Source organism: Montipora foliosa, chromosome 3, assembly GCF_036669935.1.
Source record: "Montipora foliosa isolate CH-2021 chromosome 3, ASM3666993v2, whole genome shotgun sequence".
NCBI classification, from domain to species: Eukaryota; Metazoa; Cnidaria; class Anthozoa; order Scleractinia; family Acroporidae; genus Montipora; species Montipora foliosa.
In genome coordinates this window covers 45,615,888-45,625,887 of record NC_090871.1, presented here as the reverse complement: position 1 = coordinate 45,625,887, position 10,000 = coordinate 45,615,888, and the positions used below count along the sequence as shown (strand labels likewise).

Here is a 10,000-nt window from a genome sequence, read left to right as displayed (position 1 = left end):
GCAGGAAAGAGCACAAGAGAAGAGGCGACAAAATTTGATAAATTTAAGCGAAGAAAGCCTCGAGAGAAGCCAAGGAAGAAGAAGAAAAGAAAATTTCAATGAAGAACACCGTAAAGCTGAGAGAAAAAGAGCGGGAGACAAAACACTTATGCACCTATCAAGGGGAATTTGACATTTTCATGGAAGCTAGCGCCAAATTCCCCACCTCCGAGCACCTAAAGACCGTCAAATCCCCCACCCCTGAGCACCTTCTGATTACCACAACCCTGCCCTGGAGTAATTTTTTTTACTGGGTTGCCAAACCCAGTCGGAATCTCGGTTTCATTTCGTGGGTTTTTTTGTTATTTTCCGTGTCGGGAAAAGTGTTGCCTGTCACTCCCCTGCTAAGTGGTGGCTTTGTGCATAGAGCCTTCTGCGCGTATTTTCTTAGGATCGAGAGGGAAGTGGGAAATGCGTAGATTTCTCTGGTGGACACAGTAGAACGATTAACTTAACCGGCAATGGCGTCGAAAGTCATGTAACGCGAATGGCGTTTTAGTGGATCTTTGAACAAAATATACCCTTATGAAGCTCAATAATGGCAAGTCAATTGGATATACAGGTGGTGGAATCTTAAAAGCGACGAGTAATGGACTTCGACAACAATCTATCGCCCGTCGAGCCGAAATCAAAGTGAGCTGTATTTGCCTGAAGTACATGAAAATTTAACACGATCGAGTTTCTTGTCTTCACTCACGCAATGAAATAGGAAGAGGTTTTCGCCTCTCAGAGCAAATATGTTGTTTATCTCAATAAAATTTTCGCTGGAAAAGGATTCTGTGGTATTTTCTGCCTTTGTGAATTATAATATCATGTTGTGTATTGAATTTTCGAGCTTAAGGTTGAAATGTGATATGGGAGAAGTTTTTTAGTATTGCTCTGTAAGCAGGAAGGGTTCACAGGCCTGTTGGAAGCGTGCTTGAGTTTCAACAAAATGAGCCCCAAAATCAGTGAAGAATTGTGACGCAGTTGAATAATAAAGTAGCTGCTATTTCCAAAATGATGGAATTACCTGGTTAGAATAAATAACGTCGTACGCGTCTTGGAGAGTAAATTTTGACTTTGCATAAACAAGAGTTGGGCGATTGTGATCTTTGTTTTGACTTCGCTCATTTCATTGTCAAACTTTATAACACTTGACAGAAAAAGAAACTTACAAAAACCCGGTATCTTGCCATCATTTGACACAGATACTTCACTGTTTGGCGAGTAAACATGCCGCGGTAACTTCATCATGGCGCCCGCTGGATTCCGGCGATGTCACTTTCGATTTTGCGATTTATTTGTGCAGCCAAAACGTAGAATAACAAAATTGAACGTTGCAAAAATCCCCCAAAATGTTTGTCGCTGATCGTAACTTTTTATATTCTATATTCACGGTTCAAAATGAATGTTGTTTTCATGTCGAAAATATGTTATTCTCGAGCGATCGTCCTGGAAACTTCCTTCTGCTCTTTCTATCAACTGTGTATCAATATTTATTTACTTTTGCATCAATATTTGTTTTTGCAAAAACCAAGCTAACAAAATCTGTACCTTGCTGAGTTCGCATTTGTTAGCGTTAATAGTATTTTCGGTCCGATGCTTATGTTTTATGAGGAGTATATTATTTTGGTCTCCCATCCAAACACTAACCCCGCCCAACAGGGCTTAACTTCAGTGAACCTCGGTATTACAAAGCTGTCAGATGCTCAGAGGACACACTTAAACTTGTGGTGAAAAGAAGTTTATCAACATGTCATCCCAGAAGCCAATGTTTCTCACTTCCCATTTATTTTCTTCAATCTTTCTGGGTTCAGTACTTTGCTAGTAACCACTTGTCTTCTCAGACTATTTACCCAAGACTTCTACCATGGTACTACAATGACAGACGATACCAAAACAATATCGTGCACTGTTAGAGCTACATATTACGCAAGGACAGATCTGTTTCGTCGTACGAACGTGTGAGGACCTGTGAGCCAAAGGGCCTCGTCTGGTATGACTTCATAATGACCCCCCAACTTGAAAAAAATTTTCTGGAACGGTGCACGTACCACAGGCAACCCAGTGTACCCTCACGGAGGGTCTAGTTTCATTAGATTCACATTTAACATCTGATGGAAATTTGTTGTGTGACATGAAACCTTTCCGCTGCTCACGGTAGTGAACAAGAACCTAAAATTGAGCAAAACAACATCAACAATATTAAACAGCTTTCGAATCAATCAAGCATTTCTACGTGTTAACGTATTTCGTCTATCGCCTTTATGGTTCTTTATTACAGTTAGAAGATTTCGGTTGCTTTTGTGGCCCTAAGGGGCAGGGGCGTAGCGTGAGATTTTGAAGGTGCACGCACAGGAAGAATGTTCCGGGCTCTCCAAACTAGGGGTGGCCTGGGGACATGGTTCCCCAGAAATGTTTTCCATTTCCGACTATTTCCGAAGGACATTTCAATAAATAAATGCGAAGGAAAATGCTACCCATCATTTGAGTTTTCAGCAAGCTACAACAGAAACAGCCGAGGGGGTTTACACGCAAAGGGCAAGACGTCGCAAACTCTGTTATAAAATGATCATCGTATCCCGGGAACTGGGGAATGGTGATGCCGGAGACTGGCACTGTCTAGAGGCCTCGGAGGGCTTTTACGTATAACAGAAAATCTCTTTAAAAAAATCTTACCAATTTCTCAAGTACGCACGTTCGTATTTACGTAAAGGACCGTACGCCCCTGCTAGGATAAATTCTGCTCGCAGAATTTCGAGTAGAATAACCTATTTTGGAGGCAAGCATTCTGTGGGCAGAATCAGGCATTTGAGAGCAGAATTTGAGCAGGATATGGGAAAATCTTTAGCACTACTTATTTTCATTTATTTTGGATTCCATTTGTGTCACTGATCTTTTGAACAGCATAACAAATCTTTCCTCCTTTAAGTACAACTGAAAATTTACACAGTTTGAGCTAAACTGCTCGTCGTTATAAATACACATATACATGTCTCTTTATCATATTGCATCCATCGTCTTTGTTAGTTGGAATTGAATATTTTATAAAAAGTTCTTAAGGTAAAGCTTTACTTGTCCTTTAGAGGTTAGTGACACAGAATATGAAAGGCTAAAAACAAATTTAAATCGCCCATGACAACCCGGGAGACAATTTTATGTAATATATTCTATCGACAAATACTGTAGCTTTAAAAAAAAAAAAAAGATCATGCAAGCATGTATCTCTTGCTGAGGCATATTTCATTGGGATCTAAGATTCATTTGATTAGTTCAATTTTCAATCTTCGTCTTATCTTCACGTTCGCATCATTTTTTTCCAACAATCCACTACTATACCAAGAGACATTTTCTCACATATCTTCAGAGCTCCACTTGTAGGCCTGTGTTTGTGTCGCCATTTTGTTGGCCAGCATTTCAAATCGTTTTCTTTCAAATCCATTGGAGCGATCCACACCATCCCAGCGGTAACCCGGTCTGATATTAAATCTGTTCGGGGGAGGTTCGGGGCCTTTGTACACAGGCTTTTCTGAAAAAGAAAACCAGGACCCAAGAAAGACTAAACGATAATGAACGGAACAAGACGCGACAAAATAATGGTCGGAGCTGTTATGCTGTGGGGAGCAAGCATGGGGCACTGGTGAGAGCACTCGCCTCCCACCAGGTTCGATTCCTAGACTCGTTGTCATACGTGGGTTGAGTTTGTTGGTTCTCTTCTCTGCTCCGAGAGATTTTTCTCTGGGTACTTCTGATTTCCCCACTCCTCAAAAACCCGAATATGATTTGATATGTATTAATTTGATTTGATTTCATTTGTGCATGACCCTACAAGCTATCCAGCTTCAAAACATTACCGTGCGAAAATAAAGTTCTATTACTGTTATTACTATTACTGTGAAATGGATACTTTGTTTAAGGTCTATACGATTATTGCTCCGCTGTCCTACAATTGTTTTCGACACAAGGGACGTGTAACTATAAAGCTTCATTTTCCCCAGTCACTGATCGACGATGCATGACTGGGAAAAACGATATTCTCCGAAAGAAACCTTAAAATGTACCAGCATTAAATCCAAAGGGTAAACGTACACGTGATGAGCTCAAAAGAAGGAAGAGTCCTTTGGGTCACGTGGTTCCAATGCCAATTGAAGCCACTAAACATCAAGTTTAGTTACATGCAACGTTTTATTGGTCTAAAAGCGAGCCTAACGAAACTATGCTGACCATTCGAATTCGAGATGTTGGTCAGCGTACGCCTTCTTTAAGACCAATAGGACGGACAAAAGGGCGTTCTTAGCGCCTTAATTTTCATCTACCGCGTGTCTGTATGGTTTTCTTATGAAAAATTAAGTGTAAACGAGTCAGCGCCTGGTCTTTTTGGTCGCAAGATCCCAAATGAGGCTAAATGTAATTTAGGAAAGGTTAATCTCAAGCCAATGCGGCACGTAGCCTTTTCACGCCAGATTTTTTTTTTTTTTTGGGTGGGCGCCCGGGATCCAGCAGGGCTTGCTTGTGAGTGGCCGTGCAAGCTTTGCTCATTCTGCGAATCGTTGCGAATTCATTGACCCCCAACCTTCTCGTCCCGAGGTTACTTTGTCGTGGAGGTAAGTATCTGGGGTCAGGTAAGTGTATTTTCCAGTGTGTTCCAGTGTGACGTTGCCTAATAGCCCTTTTCACGGTTAGTTTTTCTCCTTTGCATTACAATATAATCTGCCATGTATGTGAGAAAATTTCGGGCTATTTTGCAGTTTAACCCGAAATTGCCACGCATCCAAGTTGGATTACATTGTAATGCAAATGAGCAAAACTAACCGTGAAAAGCGCTATTGTAATTTGCTATATTCCATTAAGTTTTTTAATTTTAGATAGCTCTATTTTTAGGTGTCTCCTATTACCAGAGGATATTCTCACCTGCCAAAGTAATTCCTTTCAGCCAATCAAAATGGACGAAGGCAATTCGGTAAACCAATCAAAACTCGAAGAAATTACACGTAGCCGACACAAAACGCGGGAATATGTGCACGCTAGAGCCACGATTGGTTTTGGTCTCACTTCTGATTGGTTGAAAAAGTGGCGCGAGAACTTTGAACCAATCACTGAGTGAAGTAATCATAAACCAAAGCAATTCGCTAATTACTTTCGACACTCAATTGAAAACCGCTTTAACAGAGTCATCATTATTATTACTTTCCTCAATCGCTTTCCCCCGGCTCCCTTAAATCTCTTGGCGCAAATGGTTAGACTTTCAAGTCTTCTCGGATAAGGACTATAAACCGTAGGGCCCGTCTCACAGTCCTTGTTCTCAAAGACTCAGTGGGACGTTAAAGATCCCACACACTGATCGAAAATGGCAGGGCACGGAGTTCCTGGTGTTGTGGTCTGGTCTGCCGAATTGAGGGCCACAAGTACATTGGGCTATGGCTATCACATGTACGTGCTACCCTCATTAAAAAAAAAAAAAAGACTTCACTTTTAATGTCAAGTTCAAATATTAGCAAACCAATCGCTGAGGCCAGCAGCAAAGTAAATACATATACGAACCTTTCTTTCCTTCCTTGATGTCTTGTTTTTTCTTTTTCTGTTTCATGTAAGCCAGCATTGGATCGTCCTCTCTCTCTTGATCTTTCAGCATCTCTTCAAGATCCTTATCGTCACGATATCGAGCAAGTGGCTTGTCAACCTCGTGTAAATAATCCGCGACTTTATCTTGTGTTTCTTTAGTTTGCACAACGCTAACGATAAAAGACATGTACAGCTATATATTTATAAAACAGTTTAACCTGGGGATTGTTCACATTCACCATGTCAAAACACTCTGTGTACTATAAACTTCATGGCAACCTTGCCATAAGGTTGTCTAAGTTGAACACTACGATTGCTACAACTATCAGCAGTCTTCTAAGGATTTGCAGAAAACTGGATCACAGTGTAAAAGAACTTAAGGTCTACGTTGTATGTGTGTCCGTACGTTTATGTGTCCCCGTTCGTTTTTCATTAGTTTTGCAAGACTCCAATCCAAACGTTTCCTCTGATCTTGCAATCCACTGTTTAAATAGTTATGAAGTACTTACCTTGGCCTCTAGTTCCCTTTTCGTGCAACCAACAGAGTGGTGACTATGCAGGCAGCACTTGAGAAGGAGAACCTTGGTTATAGCAGACCTTAGTTTGACACGTACATGTACCTTTGAAGAGGCCATGAGTGCTCACTCAGTGCTGCGCAGGATTGCGGACATCCCACGACAGCCATAGAAAGAGAACCAGAGACCTACAATACTAATTTTTTACTCCTAATGTTACATCGATATCAACTGCAGAGTATAATAAAAGAATGTAATCAACGATCTGCACATAATTATTAACGTAATCAACATCTTTCTTCGTATTGGTGGTTTTACTATGATAGCATGTGCATCAGAATTGCAACTGAATCATCTCGTTCTATTCTACGTACATGTCTCTGTCAGTTTGCAAATTTCTTTTATGAACTAAAGCAAATCTTCAGTCTATATAAATAGTTCAGTCTAAAACAAACTGTTGATTCAATACAATTCCTACCCTCTTCCCCACTCCATGAATTTCTCACTATCCTCCAGTTCTTTGCGCTCCTCCTCTCGTCTTTTAATTCGGTCCATTTTGATGTCCTTCTTTCTACCCATTTTGTCCCGGTACACTGTTTCTGATCCCTTTCCAGAGGTAGAGGGATCCATTTTGGAATACATGTCTGCTTCCTCTTTTCGTTTTCTTTCGTTTTCTTTTTTCAAGTCACTGGCACTTAAGAGACCAGCTTTCCTTCCTGCCAAGTTGGGTTAACGTTATACAGTACATGTACATGTAATCAATACATTACAATCAACTTTATTCAAGTTTCAATGCATTTAGCAATAATTAATCAAGGGTTTCACTAAGGGCGCTTTCCATTTGACAGAACTGACCAGCCAGACCGGGCATTTGGAAGGACTACATGTAACTCTATAACGACTTCAAATTAACGGTCTTCCACAACCATACATGTATATACTCCTCCAGAAGAATGCGAGGGATTATCATGCCATTGTTTCTTCAAATTGTAACATTTTCTTGGCAAAATGACAGGTCTGACCAGCCAGTTGTGACAAAAGGAAAGTTCCCTAAGATTTTGCTCAGAAGGTCACCAGTGTTTGGCAGTAGGGCATTTTCAATAACTTTGATAATATAATAAAGTAAGTACAGTGTAGTAAAGATGAAAACAGCTGGGCAAAGTCATAGCAAAAGAGTGTCCACAGCTGGTCAATTTGCCCAGTGCATGGCCCTTAAAGGGGTTAGGTCACGCTACTTTAGCTAGAGCAAAACTATTGTCAAATACTTGTGAGATGTTCGTGGCTAGTCTACAAACATTTCACAAGTATTTTAGCTAATTTTGTTTAATTTTGTGAATTACATGAGCTCTAAACGTCAAATTGGCGGACCAAGAGTCTTTCATTCGCCAAATCACGGCCACATAACAACTGAGAATTATTTTCCAACTTTGTAAATGACATTTTGATATAAACTGATATAAATTTGATAAAAAGGTGGGCCGAAATTTTTCAGATTTACCCAAATTCAATCCATTTCAATCCTCTCCAGTTTTGTCCATCCATGTCCCTTTTTAACTTCCCTGTGTTTTGTTAGAGTTCTTCTATAGTTTTGAACAGTTATTTTGATATTATAGTTAATTCTATGACCATTCGATCAGTGCTGAAATTGACTAAAATTGCATGACCGAGCCCCTTTAATGAAGTCGCCGATTAAGCTACTTGTACATGTACCTCACTACACACTAAAACGGAAAGAAAGTCAGTTTACATGTACTGTATGTCAAAAATAAACTACATGTATGAAAAAATAGAAAAGAGAGGTTAATAAAATAGAAAAGATATATGTTTCCTGTGAGTACAATATGATGAAAACATCTCGCATGAACTCATGAGTTACAGAAAAGAAGATCAATTTTACAAAATTTAACTATGAAGCAAGTTGTCGAGATAGTTTTGGTTTAGAGAAGAGGCAAAAACTTGATCCCGGTCCCTAATACATGACTGTACCCTTGCCTAGCCCGGCAAAAAATAAAAATGTTGAAGATTTCTTAGGTCACTTACCACTTGACATTCGATTCTCAGACCCTGATTTTGTTGTGCTTCTCACTTCAAATTGTTTCTGCTTTCTTGGGGGTGACTGGTCTGAATCCCTATTGCTTCTTTTTCTCGGCGGTGATTGATCTGAATCGCTATTGGTTCGCTTCCTAGGAGGAGACTGATCTGAATCGCTATTGGTTCGCTTCCTAGGAGGGGACTGATCTGAATCGCTATTGGTTCGCTTCCTAGGTGGGGACTGATCTGAATCACTATTGGTTCGCTTTGTTCGATGCATTTCATTAGAGTCATGGTTAGTCCTTTTCCTAGCAGCCGACAGGTGTGAGTTTGTTTTTATGCCTTTTCGTTGAGGGGAAATATCAGGAGAGTCATGCCGAGCCCTCCTTCCCGCAGATCGACTTGCCCTGTGATAGTTTTGCTGCCTTGATGGAGATAAGTAACTCCTACCGTCGCGTGTTTGCTCTTGCATAGAGTCACCAGAGTCATGTCTTCTTCTGTGAGATCTTGGTGGACTCTTTTCGGCCTGTATCAACGTTTCTCTTCTCTCAGAATTAGTTGAAGACAAATCATTCGCAGTTTTACGAAAAGGACTTCTCATTTGTCTTCTCCTGTGAGGTGATAGGTCAGGGCTGTCATCCAATCTTTCTCGTCGTGATGGTGAATTTCTCTCTTGTTTTATCCTAACTGGTGATTGACCAGGCCCTTGACGCAAACTATCACGCCGTGGTGACAGATCAGGAGTATCCTGTCGGCGTCTGACTGTTGACCTTGGTGGTGAATTGTCGCTATCGTAATCCACGTTTTGCCCTTCTCTTCTGTCTGGCGATGACGCCGGTTTTCGACTTATTGGCGCCCACTTATTCTTTTTATCTTCTTCTCGTTTTTTGAAAGTCTCAATCGAGATTTTCGTGACACCATCATCCTCGTAGACCGCGGGAGCTTCGTCGGCATCATCTTCAAATTCGATTTTTGCTTGCTCGGCATTTGACACCGCAACATCCTTGAGAGTTATATCATCATCCACAATAAAAGATGACGGACGTTTGGAAGCCATTTTAGGTCCTTTCTTTTTCTTTTTCTTCTTTTCGGGAACAGAATTCGACAAATAACGTTTCAGATATTCTTGCTTTGAAACTGCCGCCATGTTGAAAATTACGATGTGCAAACACAACGCGCATAACTACCCAACGTGTGTTGCTGGTTAATCGCAGACTCAATGTTTGAAGAATTTCCCAAAAACGACAAAAACATGGCTGACTGGGAAGAGATTAAACGCTTAGCTGCAGATTTTCAACGCGCTCAGCTGAGTAGCACAGCGCATAAGCTTTCCGAGAGAAATTGTATTGAGATAGTTCAGAAACTTATCGGCCTGGGCCTTGTGGAAGTTATCTATACAACAGACGGGAAGGAATATCTAACACCACAACAACTTGAACGAGAGATCAAAGATGAACTATTTGTTCATAGCGGTAAATGAACTTAAGCTCGTTCCGTGCTTTTCAATGTAAATTTAATAATTTTTTTGACATCACGAACTCTATATCCTCTAATTTCCGATCTTCAGGGAGAGTTAATCTGGTCGAACTGCAACAGGTACGTTTTTTTTCCAAATTTCAGTTATAACTTCTTTATAAAGTACAAAACAATAACTATATTTTTCTTCTTGGCCTATTTACAAGGTTGCAGTAATTAAAATAAAACATTTAATTTATTACTTTAATACAAAATAACAATAAATTAAAAGAAAAGGAAATTGCGAGAAGTCAGCTGGACTTAATCCAAGTCTTATTGGTATACGAAATGTTACCCCACGTGAAATTGTTCATGATGACGTGTTTTTTTCCATCTGGAAATGAATCGTCTTAAAT

General features: G+C 40.2%; 2 protein-coding genes across 2 annotated transcripts in view; one reads left to right on the top strand and one right to left on the bottom strand.

Moving 5' to 3' along the window:
- Window positions 1-3,240: 3,240 nt before the first annotated feature.
- Window positions 3,241-9,298, bottom strand: LOC137997496 (BUD13 homolog). Its single transcript, XM_068843533.1, has 4 exons — window positions 8,139-9,298; window positions 6,577-6,814; window positions 5,563-5,753; window positions 3,241-3,550 (listed from the first exon to the last, which is right to left on the bottom strand). Exons 1-4 carry the CDS (start codon window positions 9,274-9,276, stop codon window positions 3,375-3,377), a joined length of 1,743 nt encoding a protein of 580 aa, XP_068699634.1. The 5' UTR covers window positions 9,277-9,298; the 3' UTR covers window positions 3,241-3,374.
- Window positions 9,299-9,353: 55 nt separating this feature from the next.
- The window catches only part of LOC137997495 (E3 UFM1-protein ligase 1 homolog), a 25,690-nt gene continuing 25,043 nt past the window's right edge, over window positions 9,354-10,000 (top strand). The window contains exons 1-2 of the mRNA XM_068843532.1: window positions 9,354-9,601; window positions 9,697-9,725. Coding sequence (XP_068699633.1) covers window positions 9,382-9,601; window positions 9,697-9,725 — 249 coding nt within the window. The 5' untranslated portion in view covers window positions 9,354-9,381. The remainder of the gene's footprint in view (window positions 9,602-9,696; window positions 9,726-10,000) is intronic.